The sequence below is a fragment of the Mustela nigripes genome, chromosome 7, assembly GCF_022355385.1.
Source record: "Mustela nigripes isolate SB6536 chromosome 7, MUSNIG.SB6536, whole genome shotgun sequence".
Taxonomy (NCBI): Eukaryota; Metazoa; Chordata; class Mammalia; order Carnivora; family Mustelidae; genus Mustela; species Mustela nigripes.
Genome location: NC_081563.1, coordinates 112,831,954 through 112,858,431, shown reverse-complemented (window position 1 = coordinate 112,858,431; position 26,478 = coordinate 112,831,954). Strand labels below are relative to the sequence as shown.

Sequence of the window (26,478 nt, the reverse complement as noted above, 5' to 3'; positions counted from 1 at the left end):
CCTACCCCACCCCCCTATACCAAATGGCCCGGAGGGCACCTGAAAGTAATCACGATCACACAGGGCTGAGAAAAGCCAGCATAAAGCACTTTTATTGCAATAATAAAACTTGAAACTCATACGTAGTGCGGGGAGGTGGGGGTGGGGGGGGTAGGCAGCAATAATTTCTCTCACCAAATCACTACACAGGACAGCAAAGGGGTGAGAGAAATTATTGCTGCCTACCCCACCCCCCTATACCAAATGGCCCGGAGGGCACCTGAAAGTAATCACGATCACACAGGGCTGAGAAAAGCCAGCATAAAGCACTTTTATTGCAATAATAAAACTTGAAACTCATACGTAGTGCGGGGAGGTGGGGGTGGGGGGGTAGGCAGCAATAATTTCTCTCACCAAATCACTACACAGGACAGCAAAGGGGTGAGAGGGGGAGGAGAGGAAGCCGGGAAACTCTGATTATCAGCAGGGGGAGCCGAACATCAAAAACCGGAAGATGCTGAAGCTGTGATGACCAGCATCATTTTCTCAAGACAACACTCAAGGGTTTGTCATGACGGCTGGGCTTTCATTGGGTGTTAAGTGTCTACAAACAGCACCTTCAATTTAAACTTTCGATTAAAGTTCTTAAAATTTGGGAAGTGGAGCTTGGACAGCTATGAGATTACAAAAGTCCTGAATATCCTTTAGAAAAACCACAGGATGGGGAGAGAAAAAAATAAAATAAAATAAAAGCCAGGCCACGGAGAAGGCTTCGGAGGTCCCTGCTGGCCTGGGGACAGATACCTGTAGTGTCCAACATCGCAGTGAGAACGATTTGCTTTCAAAAGGCAGAGGGTTTAAGGGGAGGTTGGGGCAGGGCAGTGGAGGCAAAAGCTCTCCCCCCGGCCACCACTTCAGTTTTAGGTCGGGCTTTTAATACAACCCAAGGACATCTCTCAACTGGGAGAGTAATTCGGCCCTCGACAGCGCCTCAAATCTGCTATGGCTTTGCAGCGCAGCAGCAAGAATGTTTAATATATAATAGATAACAATTTCATCCAAAAAAAAAAAAAAATAAAATAAAGATTCTTGCATTCCCCCCCCACCCCGACACCAATTCCTATTCTAAAGTTAACTCATTACTTGTGCTGTTAATACTTGACTAATACTTAAGTGGAAACCTAGATCCAAAAGATTGAAACTGAACCTTCACCCCAAAACAAAACGAAATAAAATGAGTAACTTGAGGTTTATGGCATATAGTTTAGGTCAACACACATACGAGGAAAAAGGGAAAGAGCAAAGCCGGGTGACAGAACACATTCAGTCGGGGTCGATGTTTAGACAAAGAGTGTAGTGGAACATCAGGAAAAGCTCCGTCCGGGTTCGCGTATGCACGCACGTCTGAGGGCGCCACATCCCTCTGCGGCACATCTGTTGGGAACAGAAAATCCGTCAGTTCCAGCAACACGGTGCTCTGTATGCATGCTGGGGACAGGCATGGGACATCAGCCATTCCAAGTCCGGGGAGCTGCAAGGTCTCACCCGGAACAAGCCACCTCCGCTCCAGCTGGGGAGAGCCTGCTGGGCTTGAACTGGCTTCCCAGAGCACTCTCCTTTTTTAAGCTAAGGTGCCGTCTACCTTGCTGAGGAGAGCAGTGACGGTCCAGTTCCCCATTACCACTGGGTCTCCCAATGTGACTGCACACAGGAATCACTTGGGGCTTTAAAAGCATGTCCTGCTGGGCTCCCACTTCTAGTGGCTGCGGTTAACTGGTCCCAGGTGTGGCCCAGCCATCGGCAGTCTTTGAACTGAGTCTTCCTGCGTGACTTCTGTGTGCGTGGCACTAAGTTGGTACATCCCTCAGGTTGAAGAGATTTAGAAAGCGTCTGTGCTCTTTATTCATTTATTCAAACCTACGACTTTCTAGGTCTGGCCTTGGGCTTTCTCTTAAGACCTGTGCAAGAAGCTGAGATGTTCTTTGGCGATGTGGGGGAGGCTCTGGCCAGGGTGACTTGTAGCCCTCTCTCCCTGCCTTCCCCCCCCTTCATCCTATCAGATTTACAGAATGCCTGTACCTAAGTCAACGTAATTCCAAGGCTCCCTTCAAACAGTTTTATGTCCAGAGGATTCAGTTCTCAAAGAACAGGAAAGTGGGTTTGGACTAGGTGTAGACCTTTGGGCAGACAGAGGCTCTGTAAAATGTCAAGAGGTCCCTCTTGGTGAGAATGACAAGCAGAGAAGCCAGGGTCGTCAAACCTGACCCAGGTATATACGGTTCAAATCAAAGAGAGAAAAAACAGCTAAGAATTTAAAAGCCCTTGTATTTAAAGAAGTCCATAGCAGCACAAGTTAGACTATAAGAGATAGGCCGGCAGCCACTTGTCCCAGCTTTCAAACAAAAGCATTCTCACCCAGCCCCGGGTTGTGGTCCTCTGGTTCCAGGGCCAGGAGGGGGGCAAACCTAGAAGTCTGGGGCCAGCATTCATGTGTTTTATGATTCTGATACCCACACGAAAAGTTATGAGCCATTAAGCCACTGAGTTTGGCTTCCCAGTCCTAGTCTGCCACTGCCTGGAAGTGACTTCAAGTGACCTCAGGTCCCTCACCTATTACACAGGAAGGCTGAGCAACCCCTCAGATCTCTTCTTTAGGACTGAGGGCACCTCTATACTTCACAAGCGCCCCAGCCCGCCTCACTCTTCCAGCCACAGACAGTAAGTGGGCCTATGTGCTCCAGTGTCCTGGGCGCGGCCCCACGGCAGCCCGCCAGGTGACAGTGCCTCTCTCACACCCCCTCAGGCAGTGGCCTCTCTCTACATGGTGAGGGGCTGCGTGCACTACGTCACAGCAGGCAGTCCTCAACAGCCTTCCTTCTAAAGAACTAAAATGTTGCCATTATAAATTTGGCTATGTTTCCAGTTCCCAACTCAGTTTTAGTTTCTAAGTTAAATATAAAACATCCTTCATTGAAATGGCTACCATCAGCTGCCCCATCCCAATGAGTTTTTTTGGAGAGCATCCGCCATCCCTTTCCACAGTGTGACCAACTTTTACATTCAAGGTGTACACTAATAACTCAAACTGAAAGGCTACCCAACTGAGCAAGAATGCAGGGGGAAAGAAAACCCATGGCATTTTTGGTTCTGCTACCCACCAAGCACTGGGTGTGACATGGGAGGTACAAAGGTAGGAAAAGACCCTTCACATTCACTGCCTTACCCAAGAATGGGGAGCTCATGGAGGAGGCCATTCCTGTCATTCCAGTTTCAGAAGCTCCACGTCAAAGACAAGAGTGGCATTTGGCGGGATGATGCCTGGGTGCCCAGTAGCACCGTAGGCGTAGTCTGGGGAGATGGTCAGTTTCGCTCTCTGACCCACACTCATCTGTGAAAATAAAAAGAAAGACTCAAGCGGACATACTCCCCAACTGTCTCTGTAAGAAGCAGGGCTGCTTATTGGGGTGTCCCTTAGGCAGCGTCCCAGGACTCAGACATGCCAGTGACTGTGTGGCTGGTCTGGGGGCTGGGCACCTCCCAGTGCAGAACATGGAGGCTGGCCATTAGGCTGCACAATCCCTGCATCTGGCTCTGCAGGGCCCAAGTCCGATGACACGCACCTTCCTGCATAGGCCTCCCTGACCTGACCCCAGGCAGCCGGTACTGTGTCAGTGCCACCACTCAGGCCTTCAGCAGTCTGTCACTCAGAGCCGTGTTAAGTGGCATCCATGCTCTTAAAAAAGGAGCACTCTGACCAAAACTCCGCTTTAAAAGAAAACATATACACAGAAAGCAGTATTTGGGGTAGTCTACTCTTCTGTACTTTTCATATTTTATACTTATGCTCATACAGAAAAACTTTAAAAAGACAGATTTTACAATCATGTCTATATGTCTACTATATATATCATGTCTACTATATCGGGTATAGTAGACTACCATTTGTATGAAAAAGAGGGAAACATTTATATATTTGCACCTTGCCTATATAAACAGAAAACACCTTTGGAAGGACACAATTCCAGCATTTTTCCATGGGGAGAACAGAGTACAGTGGCCAGGATGGAGGGAAATTTTTGACTTTTAAAAACACATTTGTACTGGGGATCCTGGGTGGCTCCGTCAGTTGGGCATCAGCTTCAGCTCAGGTCATGATCTCAGGGTCCTGGGATCAAGCCCCATATGGGGCTCCCTGCTCAGCGGGGAGTCTGCTTCTCCCTCTCTTCCTCACTAATGCTCTTGAATAAATAAAACCTTTAAAAAAATACATTTGTGCTTTTTCATTTCCTAATCGAATATATAAATAAGTTTCCATATGTATTTTCTGAATGGTGAGCAGGCACTCTGCTGTGTGTCTGTCCTTCCAGCACACTCTGCTCAGCCTCCTGGTGTGCTCCTGGCTCTATGACCTGGCCCCAGAGACAGCGGCTAAGACGGAGCCACAGGCTGTGCTCAGAACTTGATATGACTTAGAACCTGTGCTCCCCACATCTCCTTTCAGAAACCGGGACACACTGGACCAGGGTGGTAGGCAGTTAAAAGCATATGGTTTAATCTAATGAAATTCAAAACAGTCGTGTCCTTTTACCCAGCAATTCCACTTCCAGAATCTTCCACTAACCACCCAAATGCCCATTTCAAGGGGAGCGGTTTCACAGGCCCATATGCACCATGGGTCAGCCACTAGAAAGAACACAGCAGCCTTGAGTGCACTAACACGGAAAGATGGCAAAGACACAGACGGGAAACAAGCAAGCTGCCCAAACAGCACCTATGGCAGGACTGCACACCTGTAAACACGTAAGAGCAAAACTCCAACAATATCAAAAGAAAGGGAAAAGGGGCACAAGACAAACCCTCTTCTTCCTGTGCTTTTAACTCACTCAAAGAAATCTCCTGTGCAGTTTCAAAGGTGCTCTGTGCAGGTCTCAGACCACCCAGACTTCTCCCAAGTGACAGGCCTGGGACTGACCCCCAAGCACACTGGGTCCAGGGGTAGACTAGGCATCTCCCCAACACTCGGTCAGGCTTCGCCAAGCCTGGGATGTAAAATAGGCTGATAACACTATCTCGCTGGCCGCCAGATCTCTTGGAACACAACACAGTTATTGTTCCAGTGTCGGAAGTGCCACAGAAGATGGCTGTGGTGTGGACAATGGTTGGCACGGTTGTGGGGGATGGGCTACAGACCCAGAGCCAGCCAGACGCAGGCGGCGGGGACAGAGGTTTCCAAAGGGAAGTGAACCACAAAGATCCTCTCGTTCTTGTACTGCCAACCCTCTACCCTGCAGAACAGAAATCTAGACACTTGGGAGCGGGATGGCTTAAAGTTTCTGCAAGTTGAGCAGGTCACTGGGAGATAAATCAGTGATGGTTTCTAGAGGAAGCAGAGCAATGTGTATTCTGGAAATGAGAAAGACCTCTTTCCCTCTACTTCGGTTACCCCTCAGTTCTCTTCGGTGGGAGGGAAACAGACTGATGGCCCCTCACACAGGGCTGACTCTAAAGCCCCGTGTCTCAGGACGCCGGAACCTGATCAGTGCTGGGAGAAAGCCTCCTGGGCTTGACGGAAGGCTGGAACCCAACTGGAATTTGGCACCCCGGGTCCCCTGTTGTCCACTGGGAATTCTGCTGTGTTGGCAGAACAAAACCTGGTTACACACATGGGGAGAGAAGGCTGAGGAAACAGACACAAGGCAAACAAAATGCCTCTCTCCAAGAGCATGAGCTCTCAGAAGGGGTGTGACACAGCATGGCCAGCAATTAGACAAACGCAAATTAAGACCACATCAAGGTAACAGTTTCCCCTCATTGTCCTGTCCTGAATCCAAAAGTTGAACAAGACGCTGCTGGCGGGGCTGGGAGGAGACAAACACCCTCACAGCCCGTCCACTGGGGGCAGCTCGGGGTCATCCCGAGGGACAGCGACTGGACAGAATGTCAAAACACAGTTCACATAGCCAGTGACCCACTACCCCTCCTTCTGAGAACCCGCCTGTGGCAACATGGACACAAATGTAAAATTCAGTCCACATGAGACTCATCACTGCAGCACTGTTCATGATAGCAAAATACTGGAACTGACCGTCAACAGGGTACTGTCCCGATGAAACAAACAAAACATGCCCGCCTCAGGGCATGTGGGAAGAGAGCGTCCTCCTCTTATGTCCGGATATATAAAGTGTGAAAGATTAAATGGAAAAGCAAAGTGTCGAACACTGTGTGAGACTACAGCAAAAAAGGGGAAAAGTATGCTTTTGTAGAATGCTTAAGGAAACTCTACCAAAAAAAAACCAACAACAACAACAACAAAAAAACAAACCATGAGTTGCTGGGGGTGAGGGGACTGGCAAGATGGGGTGAGATGGAAGTGAAATTTTCCACTCGCACCTTTTATTTTTGTTTGTTTCTGAACTGAATGAACGTCCTACCCACAAGCATCATTTAAAAGGCAGACACCAGGAAAGAAAACAAAACAAATGAGAGCATACCTGGGCAACCCCTTCTTCCCAGCCTCGGATCACCTCCTGCTTGCCTAGCATAAACTTAAAGGGCTTGTTTCTGTCCCGGGAGGAATCAAATTTCTTTCCATCTTCAAGCATCCCTGTGAAAAAGGGCAGTTGTAACATGAGCAACAAGGAGTGATGACGTGAGGCGAGTCAGAAGCCGGCAGCGGAGCGCCCATCCCGGATGCTGGCGCTGAAGGGCCTTGAGGGGCTGCCGGAGGCCTGAGGAGGAAGTGTGGCGTCCAGGGAGGATTTCCTGTGTCCTCAGTGGCCCTCCACAGAGCTGGGATAGTCCCTCTACCCCGGGGTTGTGAACGTTCTGCCCGACTCCAGGCAGTAGGCTGACCACCAGGTGTGAGAATGGGCAAGCGCGCATGCTCCCGACATCGATTTCCAGCACGCTCCCAGGCTAAGAACAACTGTGGGCCCTTTAGGCACATGCAGCGGCTGGCAGTCACACGCGGGCCAGAAGCAACAGGCCTTCCTCAGTTCACCCATCCCCTTTTACAGAAACGTGGGTGGTGTCAGAACTGAACTGAACGGTTTGGACGTCCGGACGCCAGCTGGTGTCAGAATCAGGGAAGGGACAACAGAAAAGACACTGAAAGCCTCTCCACGGGGAACTCCCAACAACTCCAGCAGAACTTGGGCCGGACTGCCACTCGGAGTCAGGGACTTTCCATACATGAACCTACTCAGTCCTCCCGCAGCACCATCCCCAATTCACAGAAGGAAGTGAGGCAGAGGGAAGTGAAGCAACCTGCTGAGTAGTGAAGCCAGACTATAAATCCAAAAGCCATGTTCGTCCAACTTCTCCAGTACCCCAGGAGCCAGACAAAGCACTGGGGCAGCCTCTACCGGAAGGGGGACTTCCAGAGATGGAGATGCCAGACGGTGAGTGCCACGAGAGGAACAGATTTCTGCCACTCCTCGCTGAGAAAGGACTGCCGTGGTGGCTTCTCTGGAAGCCAGAGTCAACCAGACAGCCGTCACTGAGGTCCTGAACTGTCAAACCACCATCCCACACTGGAAGGGGTAAGCCAGGTGTCCACATACAACTAACACAAAGCAGATTTTCCCGGAGGCGGAGGGTGGAAGCCCACAATGGTTCTAAGTATCACTTGGAAGACCCAGCAAAACACAGAATTCTGTTGTGTTCGGATGTTTTTAGAGGAGGAGGGAAATCCTAACATAAACCCTAGCATGAAAAACAACGTCAAACTTGCAAGTGGGATGGGGAAGCATAGATCAACTGAGAGCTTTATCAGAGCCGCCAGAAGAGCTGAACTTTGACAAAATAGGAAATGGGCAGTGGCGGGGACGGGAACTGCTGTCCTAACAGAGCAGGAAGGCAGGCAGATGTCCTGAACAGAGTGGGTGCTGACGCCGCCTGAAGTCTGGAGCCGGGGGCCGAGGCCTGAGAGGTAGACAGGAGGGCGGGGATCCACCCCTGCCAAGTCAGTGCGGAGCCAGGAACTGGTGCCCCACAATTAGCAAGCTGGTGTGTATATGGATCTCATCTCTTTACCAGCATACAATCATGGCCTGATGAAAGAAATGACAAACGGCAGCACTCGAGTAGTCTTCTATAAATGAGCAGCTGGGAGCTGCCCTCCACAACTCTCACAGTAGTCCGTCCCCTACGAGCTCTACTGCATACACTGAACCTGACCTTCTGGAACCCTGCATTAAGGGTGAGAGTAGGCCATGAGCAGTCCAGAGTCTGAGAATCCTTTCTCTGACCAGGCAGAAAGCCTTTCCAGCCACGCACCCAAGCCTGCTTAAAACAAAAATAAGGAAACCAACTCCAAGGCTTAGTTAACCTGACCAAGGTCAGAGTCAGTGCATAGTGGGGCCTGCGAGACAGAGAAGCAACACCCACCACAGCTAAAACATGGTTTCTGAGACATTGGGCACAGCAGTAAAGGAGAGCGATCCCTGAGGGGAAACTAACAAGGTCAGCCTGAGGACCGCCCAGCTTACACCCTTGGGCGTCTCCAGGGAGAGGGACCTGGACGGAGCTCAAGGCATCTGGAGTCCAAAGGACACAAACCAGGAAGGACAGAGGTGTAGAGTGAAATCCCCGGAGATGTGCAGAAGGTCCCTCTTGAGTATTTAACAGAATACTAATCAGCACATGTGTCTGAGGAAACTACTTAAGGCCAGGAAAAGAACTATCCAAAATTAGAACAGTACCCAGCACTTACACAGAGCTGGGATCAGTGACTGTTCCAACGAGGCAGACTGGAGAAAATCCTGGTTTATGAGGCACTGGGTAGGACACCCAGAAGATCTCATCTGAGCAGTGGGGAATAATCAGCCCCAAACTGAACACTGCTCCAGACCCACCTAACAAATCATAAAAGACCCACAAGGATCAAACTGTTTCCAAATAACTTATGTGCTTCCAACTACAAAGCTCAAGAAGATTTATAGGAATAAAAATATCCAGCACCCCCAAAAGGTAAAATTTGCAATGTCAAGCACCCAAAATTACCAAGCATGCAAACAGGAGGGAAAACACGACCCAAAATGAGGAGACTAATCAATCAACTGAAACCACCCTGAAACTGACAGAGAGGGAAGGACACAAAGAGTCAGACCAAACCTGCAGACATGACAACTACATTAGGCTGCTACAACTGGATACCCACAGGCCAAAAGTAAAACCTTGGACCTGCACTTCACATCATAATCAAATACCAATCCAAAACAGATAACAGACCTAAACATAAACATAAACCTATAAAAATTCTAGAAGAAAACACAGGGAAATAATGTCTGTGACTGTGGGTCAGGCAAAGATTTCTCCGATATGAGGCCAGAAAGCACTATCCATAAAAGGATCAACTGAACTTCATCAAAGCTAACAACTTCAGCACTTTGAAAGATACTTTTAAGAGAATGAAAACTCAGGCCATAGACTGGGAGAAAATCTTTGCAAAAGCACCTATCTGATAAAGAATTTGTGTCCAGAATATAGGAAGAGCTCGCAAAACTCAACAACAAGGAAACAAATAGCTCAATTTAAAAAGGGCAAGAGATGTGAACAGATACTTCACTGAAAAAAATAGCCAAGTGGCAAGTAAGCACATGATGAGAAGATGCTCGACATGACTAGTCATGACAAAAACGTGTATGAAACCACTAGGCGATCCGACCACTACTTACTAGAATGAGTACAACTGAAAAGACCGAGCACGTGACGCTCTGGGAGGATGTGGAGGAACTGGAGTTCCGACACGCTGCCGATGGGACTATAAAATGGAACGGCCGCTCTGGGAAACAGGTTGGGGACCTAAGTTAAACAAATACCTTCCATATGACCTGACCGGTCCATTTATCCTGGATAAAGACCCAGGAGAAATGACAGCCATACAAAGACTTACATAGAGACGTTCACAGCAAACTCACTCAGAATAGCAAAACGGAACCAACCCAAACAAGTGCCAACTGGTGAACGTATAAACAAGTACATCCACACAACAGGAAACTATTGAGCAGTGAGAAAGAACGAACTACTGCTAACACGGAATGACCTAAGAATCTCAAAAGAATTATGCTGAGCAGAAGCAGCCAGACACAGGTCTATACCCTGTACAATTCCACGTATACAAGCTTTTAGAAAACACAAACTCTGCTGAGAAGAGCCGGCCAGGGGTGGCGGAGGATAGAAAGAGGAGGTTTCAAAGAATGGCAAAGACACATATCAAAACTTAGGAAATTGAACCATTTAATGTAAGCAGGCCACTGGATGTCAATTATGCCTCTACAAAACTGGGTTTTTGGTTTTTTTTTTTTAAAGAGAAAAAAGTAATAAAAGTGGGATTCACTAAAATCCTACACGTGTTTACCTCCTGCAGTCAACCCGGTAGTGGGCGGTGAGGTGCTTCCTCTGTAAAGCGAGGGAGCAAGCGAAGCAGGTGGCCCGTCAAGTCTCAGCCGCAGCTCCCACTTCAACTCCAGACATCTGTGCCAAGACCTGGAGCCCTTGAACAGCAAAACCACCTGCCAAGCTAGTGCCATCATTTCCTCGAGAAAGCACGCTCTGATGAGAGAAGGCAACTGAGGTTACAGTTCAGACACGACAGCTCCGGAGGCCGCTCTTAGCAAAACCCATCACCAGCGTGGCCCTCTGTCGGTGGCACTGATGGATTTCATTTCTGACTACACGCAAACCTAGGCCTCACGACCCACAGACTGCCTGGGACGGCCCTGTATTCTCCATTTTGAAAATGGCTTTTTTGTCTCTCCTGACTGAACACAGCTTGAGGCCAGAGAGCGGCCCTCAGAGTCCTGCGTCCCTGCAGCAGTCACCTCAACCCCAGCCCCCGCCGTGCTAGCAGCACTCGTGCCCACTTCGAGACAGGCTTTGCCTGCACGACTTGTAAGAACCAGCAGGACAGCATGAGGTTTCCATATTTAGACCTCTTCTGTGTGGTAGGAAGAATCGGAGGGGTAATCCCAGGGTGACAGTTTTCACTTTCAGCACCTTTAAATGACTAATCAGTGAGGAAAAAAATGTGAAAACTTGAGGGGCCTCTAGCTAAAAGCACAAGGACCATAAGCTATGGTTGTGTGAGGGACTATGAAGCAGCCTCTGGTGGCGAGACCATGGATGTCCCCTTCCTATGAGTTGCCTCCCCAATAATTCAGTTGTTCTTCTGGGGAAGAACCAGACTCCAATCCTCAGAGAGGGAGCAAAAAAAAAGATGTAGAGAAGACTCTCAGGTTCAACTCCCCCACAGTAGCCTACTCCTTCCTGCTCGCTCAGAAGGAACCAGGAAAGGCAGACCTGGCCAGGGGCTGCTGAGCAAAGCACCCATGGCCTATGCTCCTGGTACTTGGTCCAAGTCACAGAAGTAGTGGTGAAGACCCAAAGGCAGGTTCTGGAGATGGAAGAGGACCATGGGGTTATGATTTCACTAAGAATGCAACAGTGCATCATGGAAGGCAGAGAGTCCTGTTCCCTCTCCAGGGTAGGGAGGGCGACCGCAGAAGGACCTGTCGTGAGAGCTTCACACTTGGCTTCACACCTGCACCTGTGGCACCTCCAGTTTCTGACTCACGCTGTGGTTTTCAGTTGCTGATGGAATCTCTGCAGGTGGTTTTCGTAAGCAGCATTTTACAGGGTTCAAGCTACTGAGAGTCTTAAAGACAAAAAGCCCAAACCTAAATCCAACAATGACAACAACAAAACAGAACATCCCACACTCTAAACTTGCCAAAGCTTTTGCTATTTACAGCTGCAAGGCGGAGAAAGGACTTCTGCTTTCCACTCAACAGGTATTTTCTTAAGTACAAAAGTACAATGGTTGAATGGAGAAGGGGGAACCAAAGTGAAAGTCCCCGATCTTTCTGAAGGTTTACACTTGAAGCCACTTGGAACACTCCCAAATACATGTGCTGACCCAGGTGCAAATGGGCAGAGTGACCCAGGCCGGGCTGTTTCCCTTCCTCCTTATTATATACAGAAGCTCCCTCAACCTCTCACCCAACTGCCTCGCCAAAGACTCCTACAAACCACAGCATGCACAGCTCCAGCCCAGCAAATGAGCCTTCAGTCCTGTCTCCAGTACCACCTGATTCTTCTTGCCCATGTGCATTTTATCCTTAGGGCCGGTCAGCTATGTTTACTCTCAGACTCATTTATGTCAGTTATACTTATTGAGTACAGAAACAGAAATAGTATGGAAAGGGATGAAGTAGGAGTGTAAACAGAGAAAAGAGTGGTCCTAGCTGGCCCTTTGGAAAGACTCAACAAAGGCAAGTCACAAAAAATACTGCTAATGAATAAATGTGTGTCAATGAGACTAATGTATGTTTAAAGAAAGAAATCTTTTTTGGGACACCCGGGTGGCTCAGCTAGTTGAGCGTCTGACTTGATTTCAGCTCAGGTCATGGTCTTAGAGTCCTGGGACTGAGCCCTACGCTGGGCTTCTCGCTCAGCAGGGTATCTACTTGAGGATTTCTCTCCACTCCCCCCGCCCCACCCCTCGCTGTCTCTAAAAATAAATAAATAAATATTAAAAAAAAAGAATAAATAAATCCAGAATGGTTTGGCGCTGATATAACCTCTTAATAGTCCTTACCGTCTTGACTTTAAAAGAATATAAAATCAGATTTTTCCAAGAACTCTGATAGGAAACTCTATGAGAAGAGCCATCCTACAAGAAAGGCATGGCCTTTAGCAAGTGATTCATGTTTGGATTTAAAATAAAATAAAATAAAATAAAATGTTTAGAGAAGCCATGTCACTTTTATGATCAGCTATCCATTTGTCCCCATCATGATGACCTGAAAAAGAGATTTTCCACCCTGCGGGAGCTAAGACATACATATCCAAAGCTTAGGTCTATGCTCCATTTCCAGGCCTCTGTGGTTGCATTCCCTGGGTAACCTTCCTGAATTGGGAGTTCTGAGAACCCCACGCACGTGGTACGATCAGAGGTCATGTGCCTACCCAAAGAGGGAGCCAGCTTCTTCCTCCCCATCACACAAACCGAGTGCAAGAACATAGCCCACCTTTTATCTGGAAATGCTCCTAACCTTTTGCTAAATCTTTTTCGATTCTGTGCCAAAAGTATATTTTCAAAGGATGTCCCATGAGGGTAAGAACGCATAGGATCCCAGAACACAAACCAGAATGTGTGACCTTGTGGGCACACCTTGCCATTTCCCACTTTATCACAACACAAATAAAAGGACAGCCACATTATATGTCATGGGGCTGGGGGGGGGGCGGGGCAGGGAGAAGACACAGAGAGGAAAACAATACTTAATAGTGGCTATTTGGTAATGGTAGAAATATGCATGATCTTTAGCTTTTCTTTTTTCCTGTTTTCCAGAAAATGCAGAGGCGGGAAGCCATCGGGTATAATGGGTAAAAGCGTGAGTTCTGGGGCTTGGCTCCAGATGATTACAGTAATCCCCTCCCTGGTGGTCCTGCTTCTGCCCTCTTTCTCTTACAGTTTAAACTTGGCACAGCAGCTAGAAGGACATTTTTCTAAAATCCAAGTCAGACCCTATTCCTCCCCTCTGCTCCAGACCCTCCTATGACTCCCCATCTTACTCAGAATAGAATCCAAAGTCCTAAAAATGGCCTAGAAGCCCTGGAGAGGCTGCCACCCCACACTGGCATGCCGCTGACTTCATCTCTGATTACTCTCACACTTTCCACTCCAAGAACACGGTTTCCTTCTGTTCTCTGTAGACACCGGTAGAGTTACTCCCACCACAGGGCCTTTGTCTCTATTGGTCCCTCTGCCTAAAATGCTCTTACGGGAGAGCCACATGGATTACTCCCTTAGCTCCTTCATGTCTTATCTCAAGTAGTTTCTCATTGAGGTCCATCTAAATCTCAGACTTCTCCTGCCCCCTCCTTTGCACTTACTAGCTAATGTACAATATATTTTTGCTTATTAATATATGTTATCTGTTTTTCCAACTACAGTGTAAGATCTGTGAGGACAAGGACTGTGTTAGGTCTTCTTTGTTCCCATACTCTTGGTGCTCAGAACAGTGCCTTGCACAAGATGCTCAATAAGAACTTGCAGAAAAACCAAAGGTACCCTTTCCCCCTCCAGGCCTTTGCACACACGTAGCCAGCTCTTTTCTCCCCAGCCTGAGGCATACACTGTCCAAGACCATGTGGCACTTCTACCTCAGGTGTGGGCTGCTCAAGGCACCTGTCTTGTAAAAGCAGGCACAGGGAAAGGCACTCCCTTAAGGTAAGCACCTCAAAGGCAAGGCCAAGGCTTTCCCCAGTTCCTAACACATCTGTTGAATGACTGAAGGAAGGGCTTGGTATGCTGGCCTGCGTGTAGTAGATGTGAGAGGAAGTAGTCATAATTTTATAAATCCACAGTGATGGGGGCAAAGTCCAAAACATAAATATTCTCATTCTTATTCTAACTTAAAACGAAACAGAAATATTATACCAAATATAACATGAATGTGGTTCTGCTAGAGTCCTGAGTAACTCCATGCCAGGCACTGATGCAGGGGGCAGAGGTCCTGGAGACCACCACCAGTATGGGTCTGGTCTCCAGAGGCCTGCAGTCTGCTGGGGAAAGAGTGGAGACAACCAGTCATCCGCAGCCTGACTGCAAGGAAGGCCACAAAGGAAAGGAACAAGCACTCTACTGGACAATCAGAGGCGTGTGCTGTGAGCATGTCTGAAGAATCACTTTAGTCAAGGGTCAGTCAGGGGACACTCAATGAGGGGCACCCTGGAGGCTGTGAGAGAGAAGAGCCTGCCTGTGGCAGGGAGTGGTGGCCCTGTGGGAGCTGCTCTGCACAGGGCTAGAGAGCTCCCTCCTAGGAGGGGAAGAGTAAAGGTCGTGAGAGCAGAGCCGGCAGCACCCAGGAGTGGATTATGCCCCACCCCTTCCTCTTCCTCCTCCCTGTCAGCTTTGCACTGCTAGAATTTACCCAGACAAAGTTAAGGGGAGCTGGGGAAGGAATACAAGGACTCAGCTGAGTTCTTCAGTAGGTAAAAGAACAGGAGAGGAAAAAAGAAAAAAAACACAAACATCACCATGAGCACCAAAGGGAGAACTGGATAGTATACGCCTAAGTTATCCAAAATACCCCTGGCCTTTTCCAGGGGAACAGCAGGTGACAATACTATTTTTGGAGGAAATCCCAAGGCAGACAGGCGATCCCTAGTTTACAGCTACAATGAACCCAACAGCACTTCATAAAATCAGTTTGTTTTTAAGTGGGTCTCCACACCCAACATGGGGCTTAACCACTACACCAATATGAAGAGTCGTATCCTCTACTGCCAGGCATCCCACAAAAATCAGTTTTTAACCACCAAAAACATTCAAGTTAAAAAGCCTCTGGATGAATGGGTAAATTGTATGGTATATAAATTATATCCAATAAAGCTGTTAATGAAGAAAAAAAAAGTCCATGAGACCCACTGAAAGGAACCAGAGCTCTCTGGAGAGACGACTAAGACCAGGACCACAGTAGGGAAACCAAGGAACTGATTAAAGAATAAGGGAGCCTATCAAAAAGGTACTGGAGGCAGTTCAAAGGGGCTCCTAGTGGCCAAATCTGGGACAATGTGATTATCAGAAAGAATAAGGAATATCAGTTATTTTAAGCCCTGAGGGAATTTATGAGTCTCCACCATACTAACAACAAAAAACAAAAAAGTTGATGGGGGTGGGGAGAGCCATTTGTCACCACTGGGGAAGATGACAACAGATTTCTCACTTTAGTATTTGATAACTGAAGGAAAAGAAGCTTTTACCCTATTTTATAGAACAGCAGCTGATAAATGTAGAAGGTATAAAGGAATTTTAAAACTGTCGGTCTGTAAATGCTGATGAAACGGTGTCTTCCGGCAAGAATCCTCAACGATGTCAATGCCAGAGGTGGGAAGTGGATGAGGACCAGGCCCAGGGAGGAGGGCCAAGAACCCCAGAAATGGCCGGCTTCCTGCAAAGGGGAAAAGGCGCCTTTACAGAAAAGATCCAAACAGGGGTGTTCACCACGGTGTGCCAGGCATCGTGTGTGAAGCATGGAAGCCGTCCCCAGAAACAGGAGGGAGTCCCACAACACCAGGAGCAAACCAGGGGACAAACCAGGGGGCAGATCAGGAAACAGACGGTGGGCATTCAGATGGTAACAAGCCTGCTCTCTTTGAACACCCAGGGTCATTAAGAAAGAAAACCAGTGTGAGAACTCTTCTAGGTTGATCCCAGACACAATATCCAAGTGCAATGAGTAAACCTTGAAAGAATTCTGGCTACAAAAAAATAGAACACTTTAATGACATCTGGGGTGGTTTCAAGATGAATTTGGCTTTAGCTACTATTAAATCATTTCAAGTTTTCTTAGATGGACCAGTAGGAGGGTAAGGAGGATATTCTCCTTCTCAGAGCAAGCTCGAGTGTTCAGAGGTACACGGCCGGCCATCTGCAGCTGGACTGACTTATGAACAACCCAGAGACTGTACGCACACGTGTGTCCCCTCTGTGAGAAGACAGAAATGCAAAACAGGACGAAACGCCATACATCATAGAATCCAGGCAGTGGGTACAGGGGTATTGATTTTGATTTTTCTCTACGTCTGAAAACTTCACAAGTAAGAGTCACACATACACACAAGCATGCTATGGGGCCTTCAGTTCGCTCAAGTGAGCCTTCTGCTCTCACCTGTGCAAGGAGAGAACAGGACACCTGCGTGACTACGTATACTGGTAATCACAATCCCAAAGGAGAGAAAAGAATGCTTCCACAGCAAAGTCTATTTCCAAAATGTTAGAACCCCATTTTGTTCAGGAAACTTGAGGAGAAAAGAATGGACACCGTTGGACGGCAGCGATGCCAGCGGGAGACCCAGTGTAAAGCACAGAACTGCTCAATTGCTGTGCTGTACACCTGAAACCAATGAAATGCATGTCAGCGATGCTTCAACTAAAAAAAAAAAGGACTGGCACCTCGACTTACACAGCCAGGCTCTCTCGTGCCCACCAAGAAACAAGGAAAGGGAAACGAATGCTAACCACCTCCCTCGGTAGGTACAATTAGCATATGGGCTGCTACTTTCTTAGCCAGTATGTTCTATTCTGTAGGTAACGTGCAGGCCTGTTTGAACATGAACCTTCACTCAGATCTGTGTCTCTTATCAGTGCCTATTTCCCTACGTGTGAAGGAATGGAGGCTGGGGCTTGGCCCCAACGCTGTCCTGCATCAGCCTGGGCCACTCCAGGAGCTGAGTGCTGATGCCTCTCTCCCACTCTAGGCATCCCAGGTGATGCTGGCTGGCCGAAGGACCAGCGGGGACACATCACCCCATGCCCGAGGCACAAGCAGCCCCGTGAACGTACTCGCCCCCAGCGGATGGCACACGGAAGCTGAGACAAGCGCAATAATTTGCCCAAGCTCTTCTGATCTGTTACATGGTAGAGGCAAGATCTGAAACCCAGCAAAGAACCTCACATCCCCTTTGGGGTTCACTGTCCACCACCTTTTCCCTCCTGGCCAGGCTGGCACACAACACACCCAGGATACAACCAGAACCCTGTTTCTCACCCTGCGCTCAAAATTTCCATGATCACACAGCAGCCAGAAGGAAGTGGGCCTGTGAAAACCCAAGTCAGCTCATGACCCTCTAACGGCTGCCGCCTCACTCAGAGAGAAAGCCGATGCTCTTCTAGCAACCTGCAAGGCCCCACCATCACCTCCTTCTCCCACCGCTTTCCTCTCCCACCGTCCAGTCCAGCCACCCTGGTCTCCTTGCTGTTCCCCAAGCACAGCAAGCATGCCCCAGCCTCAGGCCCTCTGTCTGGAAGACTCCTTCCCTGGGCAGCACACTGCTAGTGTGTGCCACTTAAAATGCCACTTTGTCAGAGGCCTTTGCCAACCACCCTCACAAAAGCAGCACTCCCTCCGCAGGCCTGCACTCTGCTTTCACCTCTCCCCAGGGCTTCTTGCCACCTGACACACCTGCGAGCCAGCAGCCTCGTCACCCCAGGAAAACCCTGCCAGATCTAGCCTTTGCCTCTGTAGTTCGCTGGCCATGGCCCCGGTGCCTGGCTTGCTGCTGCTGCTCCATAAACACCTGCTGTGGGAAGGAAAAGGAAGAGGACAGCCAGTCTGACTGAAGACACCGTGGCGTGGGGGTGGGACCAGACCCGCCTGAGGAGCCTCTGCTGGGCCTCCTCCCAACACCGGATCAGCCAAGAAATGCGCAGCAGCGGGGTGCGTGGAATAAAGCCGAGAGGGGAGTGGACAGAGAGGTGAAAGAAACGCAAGGGGTTGCAGACGGGGCTGCAGAAGAATGGCCCCCTCAGCTGCCCTCCAAGGGGACCCACTGAGGAGGTGAGGCTGAGGGACGCCTGGTTTTTTCTCATTTAGAAGCCAGGCTACTGACAACTTAAACCCAATCCCAAGGGCGAAATGTCAACTATCTTTTAAGAGGATAAAAAAAGAATTCCTTCAATCCACTTGAGGTTGCTCTGACAATGGCAGGCATGTGGCCTGCTGACAGGAGCAAAAGGGACATAAGCCTAGCTGTGTGTCGGGACAAGCTTGACAAGAACAATGACGGAGCTACCGGAGGCCAGGAAGGAGCTGTGGGAATCCACTTGATCCTCAAGGCACATACTTGGCAGGCTATCCCTCCACCTCCTTCCTCCCACCTCAGTGCCTGTCATGCTACTAGGAGGTCCTTGGCTGGGGACAGCAAAAAGTTTTCGCTTTCCCTTCTCGCACCGCAGAGAGGTGAGGCAGGCCTTTCTCTGAGGCCATGTGCGTGCTGTGCTCTGCTAGAGGCCACAGAAGGCACCAGAGGGAGCCTTGAGAGTGGCCTCAAGGCTATGACCGGCAGCCACCAGCAGCACTCAAAAGGTCCACGTGGTGAAAGTCAGCCTGTGCTATGCCCACCTCCGGCGGCTGACAGGGGACTTTGGCTACCTTCCTTCTACTGCTGTTTCTTTGGACCTGCCCCGGGAATCAGCAGCAGTGGACAGCAGGCCAGAGCAGGCCGGATCAACAGTGTTTGACCCAAACCTGGGTCAGTCAGATTCTCCCTCCTAGGAATTGTAATCACTGGAGCCACACAGCCAAGCAATGTGAGAAACCGGGCATGGGGGTGGAAGGGCACGCAGGGGACTTCCAACATCCACCACTTGGGAAAAGGCAGAGAGAAAGAAGTCTGACAAGGGAATACTGACGCAGCCAGACAGAGAAAAACAGGGATGAAAACTAGGAGCGTTACGAGAATGTCTTCTTGTTCTTGAGGCCCAGTGGGCTTCCCGCCGTTGAAGACCCTCAAGTCCTTCTGGTGCTCCCCCACCCCCATCATATTGCCTCAAGATTAATTCTGTTCCCACAGGCTTGAAAGCCTTTGCTGCTACAGATGAAATCTCAAAGCGCCTACCCATTCCTCTCACACCCCCACAGGTCTCAAACAGGTTCTTCCTGGGAGGCTGGTGGCAAAGACCCGCAGGAACAAAGCCGCCTGCCCAAGAACAGCCTATTCTGTGAGCAAGAGGCAGAGCTGGCTTCTCACTGAGGCGCCTTTGTAGAGCTTATCAAAAATGAAATGAAAAAGAAAGCTTTTGTCCCAATGCATGCCAGGGTCCTGCTGCTGTTCTGAGAGCGTGTGGGTGGGTGCCACCCTCAAGGAAAACACAGACTTGAAGAGGCACTGGGAGCCCTGATGGTGTTCTGGGTCCCACGACCATCTGTTCTCTTAGCAAAGGCTCCAGACATGCTGTGTGGGGACGTTTCACCAAAAAGCACAGTGAAACATGGTTCAGGCTATGGATCCAATCCTGCCTTCAGCACCAGAAGATGGGCAAGCCAAGGATGAGGGGCACAGACTCGGGAGTGAGAAAGATATAACCAATTATCTTCATGTGGCTACTTATCAAATGGGGGTGGGAGAAGTCACCTCCTCACCCATGTCCCAGTGTCTGCCCCAAGTGGCTGTGGGAACTAAAATAACTGCTCACTCACCCCAGCACTGTAAAAGGCAACGCTTACTCTTTTCATCCCACTGATCAAAAGCAACCAAACTGACAAGATTTCCTCCATTAGAGCTCCTAGGCTCAGGTGCTGACCATGGCCTACAAAGCAAGCCATTTAAAATGTCAAAAGCACTTTCCAGTTTCATCTCACAGGCATGAGAAAGTTCCCTAAGAAGATGGGTTTCAATACTTCCTCCTGGGGTAGCCTTTTAAAAGGTTCTAGTCCTTAACTCCCTCTACCCCCTGCCCCCATTTCTGCCCCTGGAGAAGAGCCAGAGAAATAATACAGCCAAATAAGTAAAAGGGCATGGGAAGGGAGATGTGAGGTGCCATTCCCTTCCTTCCCTATGAGAGTCATTTCCCTTAACAGAGGGCTCCCCCATAATCTGGGAGAGAAGGGTAGAAGCTTATCCTTCAGCAGCTTGGTCCTAACTGCTCACAGCCTACTAACCCAGGAGGAGGAGGAGGAGAAAGAGGAAAAGGGAGGGAAGGAGAAGAAACAGAGGAAGGGGGAGGAGGAACAGAGGAAAGGGTGGGAAAGGGGAGAAGGGGGAAGGAGGAGGGGGAGGGAAGGTTATTCAGATCAACAACTGTGGCTACACCAATCACCCCCCCAACCTCCAGCCCACAGCCAAGGAGTCTCCGCCTGCTCAGCCTCCCCCCCCCCCCCCCCAATACAACCCAGGAGGACCTTGTAAGGGCATGGAGTAAAAGATGGGTCTCAAGGCATCCACTCTGAAGTCTGAATTCCGGCAAAGTCTAATTCTGGCTGAAGGTCTACAGGCTCCTTTGGCTTACATTACTGTTTGTTATTCTAACAGAGCCTCAGTTTCTTTGTCTTTAAAATGGGTGGGAGAAAGCCTAGTTGTGGGCAGGGGAGGCTAAATTACAAGTTCCGTCAGCCTGGGCCCTCACCGCCACTGAGGCTTGGATTTCTAAGTGGCTCAAAAGTCAGAAGAGGAAGGAGACGGGGCGGATCTAGCTCCTCCAAAGCCAGGTTGAGCCAAAGCAGTTGAGCCTTAGGAACCCGGGCGTTTCTCCAGCCGCGGCGGAGGTACGAATCTCGACTTCGAAAGAAGCAGCTCCAAAGAGTGGAAATTACTTCGCCCTTCTTATCTCCATCCAAGGGAGAGCCGGAAGGGGAGGCAGGGTGTCACCCGGGACACAGAAATGGTACAAATCCTTTCTCATGGTCCCTTGCCAGGGCGCTGCCCGTTCTGGAGCATGTGACCTTGCGCCAGCAACTTCACCTCCCCAAAACCTCAGTTTCCCCATCTGTGCAGTGGGCACAGGACTGCTCCGGAAGCGCGAAAGCGCCGGCTCAGGCCGTCCCGGGTTCGGCTGGCCAGAGGTCGCCCCCTCTGGGGCGCTGCCACCGCCCAGGCCTCCGCCTTGGGCCACGCGGGCCCCGCCGCCGCCACCACGCCCCGGGCCTTTGCCCCCAAGGCCGCCGTGGCCAGCTGAGCCGAGACCTCCCACCCCGCGAGCCCGCCGACTCACCCGTGTAGTGCACCACGCAGGTCTGGCCGCGCTTCGGGAAGGTGCGCCCTGAGGAGACAGACAGGACAGACAGACAGACAGACGGGAGCGGTGAGCGGATGCGCGCGGCGGCAGGGGCTCTCCGGGCCCGCCGAGCGCGCCTACTCACCGTCTCCGGGTGAGATGGTCTCCACCTGCACTCCCATGGCGGCGGCTGCGGAGACGGAGGCGGCGGCGGCGGCGGCAGGGGACGCTGGGCGCGCGGGCGGGCGGGCTGCACGGCGGGCGGCGTGGACCCACAGCGGACCTGGCGGCGCTTCCCCGACTCTGCCTCGGCCCTCGGCGCCTCGCCTGCGCACGCGCGCGCCCCCGCACGCCCCGCCCTGCGTGCGCGCCCCACACGGCGCGCACGTCCCCGCAGCCCGGTCGGCGGGCTGGGGGACCGGAAGCCCGGCGGCCCCGAGGCCTCCGGATGCAGCCGTCTGGAGGGCGGTCGTGGCTCCCCCGACCCTTCCCTTCCCGTGCTCCCGGCCTGACGGGCCTCTCTTCCCCCAGCTTTCCGCATCTGGGAAATGGATTTAATGAGTGGGGGCCGGCCGCTTACCGGCTAGGTGACTTTGAGCAGGTTCCCACTTTGAAGTACTCGCTTGCGTAAACAGCAGGGTTGTGGGAGGTCGGCGCCTCTGTGCGCTCACGTTAGCGTTCACCGAATGGCTCACGATTCTGAGCTTTGCTTTTCTTCGTGGGAAGAGGAGTCGGTATTTACACTGCCCTGTGTCGGAATGTCACTCATTCATTCATTCGTTGCTTATATCCTTAGGTTCTTACCAAACGCCTACCGTATGCGGTGCCCTAGGCGCTGGGGAAGCAACAGTTGAAGGAGACAGATTGGGTCCCTGACCTCACAGAACTTAAAGAGTCTGGTGAGGGAGAGACCATCAAACTGTCAGAGATCAATGTAAAGTTTCAATTTTATTCGTGCTGTCATTGATCCGTGGCGTTATGCTCGGAAGCACGAATAACAGAGATGCCTCACTTAGTCTGGGGTCTGTGTGTGTGTCTGTGTACCTTCCGTGAGGTAGCCAGGTTTAGCCAAGGTCTGAAGGAATTGACCCACTGTGTGTTTGCTGGGAAAGAAAGAACATGCAAAGGCACTGTGGCCCCAGGGAACATCGTGACACCACAAAGGATGGGAAATCGGTAGATCTGTATCATCCATCTCTGGGTCTTCCTGTATGTGCTCCTGAGATATTTTAAACATGACCTCAATGTTCTTGGACACTTCCCATCATCTAGGTTCCCTTCCCCAGAATCTCAGGTGGAGCCTGGGTGGCTCAGTCGGTTAAGCACCTGCCTTTGGCTCTGGCCATGATCCCACTGTCATTGGTTCCAGTCCTGCATCAGTTCTCTGCCTGCCACTCCCCCTGCTTATGTGCTCGCTCGCTCTATCTCTCTCTCTGACAAATAACTAAAATCTTTTTTTTTTTAGATTTTTAAAAATTTATTTATTTGACAGACAGAGACCACAAGTAGGCAGAGAGGCAGGCAGAGAGAGAGGAAGGGAAGCAGGCTCCCCGCTGAGCAGAAAGCCCGATATGGGGCTCGATCCCAGGACCCTGAGATCATGACCTGAGCCGAAGGCAGAGGCTCTAACCCACTGAGCCATCCAGGCGCCCCCCACCCCACCTTTTTTTTTTTTTTTTTTTTTTTTTTAAGAAGAATCTCAGGATGCTTGTGACAGCTTTGACAATTTTTGTATTATTTTGGATATGGACTTTAACAGAAACCAAAGTAACAGTGCATGAAAGAAGACCAAAATTGTTGTCTCTCTTTTCTAACAGTCCAGAGGCAGGCAGTTCAGCTTCACAGGCTGATCCTCCTACTTGAGCCTCTCCATCCCTAGGATCCTACTCCCCGATGCATGACCCAAGTTGACTCTCCAGAATGTTTACGTCCCAACCAGTGGCAAGGGGGAAAGATGGAAGAAGGCAATGTCTCCCTCCTGTAAATACATGATCTAGAAGTTGCATGCATCTGTTCCCTCACACCTCACTGGCTACTACATAGGGAAGAATGTATATTAAGAGACAAAATTAGGGGCGCCTGGGTGGTTCAGTTGGTTAAGCACCAACTCTTGATCTCAGCTCAGATCTTGATTTCAGGGTCATTAGTTCAAGCCCTGTGTTGGGCTCCACCTACTTAAAAAAAAAAAAAAGACAAAATTAAAAAGGGAGAGCTCACCAGTGGCCAGGACTGCCCCCCTATCCCACTCTGCCACCTCCACAACCACCTGAAGAAAGTCAGACTGCAGAGTTCCCGGTCAAGCCCACCCTAAAGCCCAGCAGCCTGTGGCTTCCCTCATTTTCATTCTGTGATCTGATGGTTCTCTTGTAGCTCTGGACTGGGCATCAGTTCAGAACATAGACCGGTCTTTGAGACAATGTCCATCCCAATCCACAGACAGAAGAATTTGTTTACCTTTTCATTAGGGAATTTGCCAAAAACCTCAGGTTTGCACCCCCTCTTCTTCACTGTTTTGGGGAATAGAAACATGTGACTATATTTCAGCTCTTTTTAGTCCTGAGATGAATTGGCCACCAGGGCAGATGTGTGCTAGGTAACACAAGGGACACTTATTAAATATTTGTAAGACTTTTAAAATCACTGAGAGAGTTCCTTTCCAACCTGGCTTTTTTTTTTTTTCTTTTTTACTGAAGTAGAGTTGACACACGATGTTCCTTGAGTTTCAGGCATACAACGTAGTGAACCGACCAGTCTACACATTAGGCTGTACTTGCCACACATGTAGCTGCCACTGGACACCACATAATACTATTACAATACTGTTGTCTGTATTCCCTATGCTGTACCTTTCATTCCCGTGACCTATTCATCCCATAATCGGAAGTCTGTACCTCCCACTCCCTTTCACACATTTTCCCGTTGTCCTGCCCCCCTCCCCTTAGTAACAATAGATATGGGGTTGTCTCTGTTTTTTATTTGATTTATTCATTTATTTTGTGTTTTAGATTCCACATATAAGTGAAATCATATGGCATTTGTCTTATGCAGTCTGACTTATTTACTCAGCATAATACCCTCTAGGTCCATCCATGTCACAAAAAGCAAGTTCTCATCACTTTTTATGGCTGAGTAATATTCCACTGTAGACGTATATCACATCTTCTTTATCCCTTCATCTATTGATACACACTTGCTTCTATATCTTGACTGTTGCAAATAATGCCATAATAAACATAAGGATGCATACATATTTTCTAATTAGTTTTGTTGTTGTTGTTGTTTTCTTTGGGTAAAAAAAATACCCAGTAGTGGAATTATTGGATGGTATGGTATTTCTATTTTTATTATTTGAGGAACCTCCATACTGTTTTCCACAGTGACTGCACCAATTTACACTCCCAGCAACAGTGCAAGCTGGTTCTTTTTACTCTACATTTTTGTCAATGCTTGTTATTTCTTGTCTTTTTAGTCTAGTCATCCTGACAGGTGTAAGGTGCTATCTCATTATAGTTCTATTTACAGTTCCCTGATGATTACTGATGTTGAGCATCTTTTCATGTGTCTGTTGGCCATCTGATGTCTTCTTTGGAAAAATGTCTATTCATGTCATCTATCTGTTTCTAATTGGATTTATTTTTGGGGGGTGTTGAGTTCCAAATTGATTTTGGTTCTATGTTCATACATAGCCTAGTTATTACTTTTTTTTTTTTTTTTTTTACAAAATTGTGGTTTATTTTCTTGTAAGACTTAATTGGCTAGCTTAAGTCTAGTTATTCATTGATAAAAATGTTGTGTTCAAATCCTTTATTTTTTTTAGTGTTTTAAAAAGATTTATTTATTTTAGAGAGAGTCGGGGGAGGGGCAGAGGGAGAGGGACAGAGAGAATCTCAAGCAGACTCCCTGCTGAGGGCTGAGCCCAACACAGGGCTTGATCCCACAACCCTCAGATCATGACTGGAGCCAAAATCAAGAGTCAAATGCTGGGATGCCTGGGTGGCTCAGTTGGTTAAGCAGCAGCCTTCGGCTCAGGTCATGATCCCAGCATCTTGGGATTGAGTCCCACTTTGGGCTCCTTGCTCAGCGGGGAGCCTGCTTCTCCCTCTGCCTCTGCCTGCCTCTCTGTCTGCTTGTGCTCACTCTCTCTGACAAATAAATAAATAAAATCTTAAAAAAAAAAAAAAAAGAAGAGTCAAATGCTTAACTAACTGAACCACCCAGGCGTCCCTTGAAAAAGATTTTCAAATCTTTTAAAATCAAACTTCGGCAGCCAGAAGAACTTAAAACAGAAATAGTGAGTGACTCTAAGAGGTGGGACTAGGAGAAAGGCAGATTAAACTTTTCATTTAATGTCATCCTGAGCTGATTGAATTTACTGTAATCTCTGTGTGTATTATTTTCGTGGTTTATAAAGGACACATGATGTCATTTAAGTCTCAAGTTATAAGCATCCCTGATGACAGGAGAAGGGAACATTCCTTGGTGCACCGAAATCTGAAAAATGGGGCTTAGATTTCTTTAGGATTATCCTGTTTGTATTTCATTCGTCTTCTTGAATGTGTTTGTTTATATTATCTTTCACCAAATATGGGAAGTTTTCAGCCATTTTTTCTTCAAATGTTTTTTCTGCACCACTATTTCTCCTGTTCTTTCCAGATTCTGATGACATAAACATTCACTCTTTGGGAAGTGTCCCACCAGTTCCTGACGTTCTGTTCATTTCCTCCCAATTTTCTGTGTTGTTCAGATCAGATAATTTTTTTCTTTTTTTCTTTTTTAAGATTTTATTTATTTATTTATTGAGAGAGAGAGACCATGAGGGGGGAAGTTCAAAGAGAGAAGCAAGCCCCCTGCTAAGCAGGGACTCCAATGCTGGACTCAATCCCAGGACTCAAGGATCATGACCTGAGCTGAAGGCAGTCACTCCACCAACTGAGCCATCCAGGTGCCCAATTTTTTCTTCTTTTGAGAAAGAGAGAGAGCATGCACACACAAGATGC

The 26,478-nt window shown here is 49.0% G+C and overlaps 1 protein-coding gene across 1 annotated transcript; it reads right to left on the bottom strand.

Moving 5' to 3' along the window:
- Positions 1-286: 286 nt before the first annotated feature.
- On the bottom strand, positions 287-21,831 carry FKBP1A (FKBP prolyl isomerase 1A). Its single transcript, XM_059406686.1, has 5 exons — positions 21,627-21,831; positions 21,479-21,526; positions 6,471-6,583; positions 3,203-3,367; positions 287-1,413 (listed from the first exon to the last, which is right to left on the bottom strand). Exons 1-4 carry the CDS (start codon positions 21,661-21,663, stop codon positions 3,239-3,241), a joined length of 327 nt encoding a protein of 108 aa, XP_059262669.1. The 5' UTR covers positions 21,664-21,831; the 3' UTR covers positions 287-1,413; positions 3,203-3,238.
- Between the last annotated feature and the right edge of the window lie 4,647 nt (positions 21,832-26,478).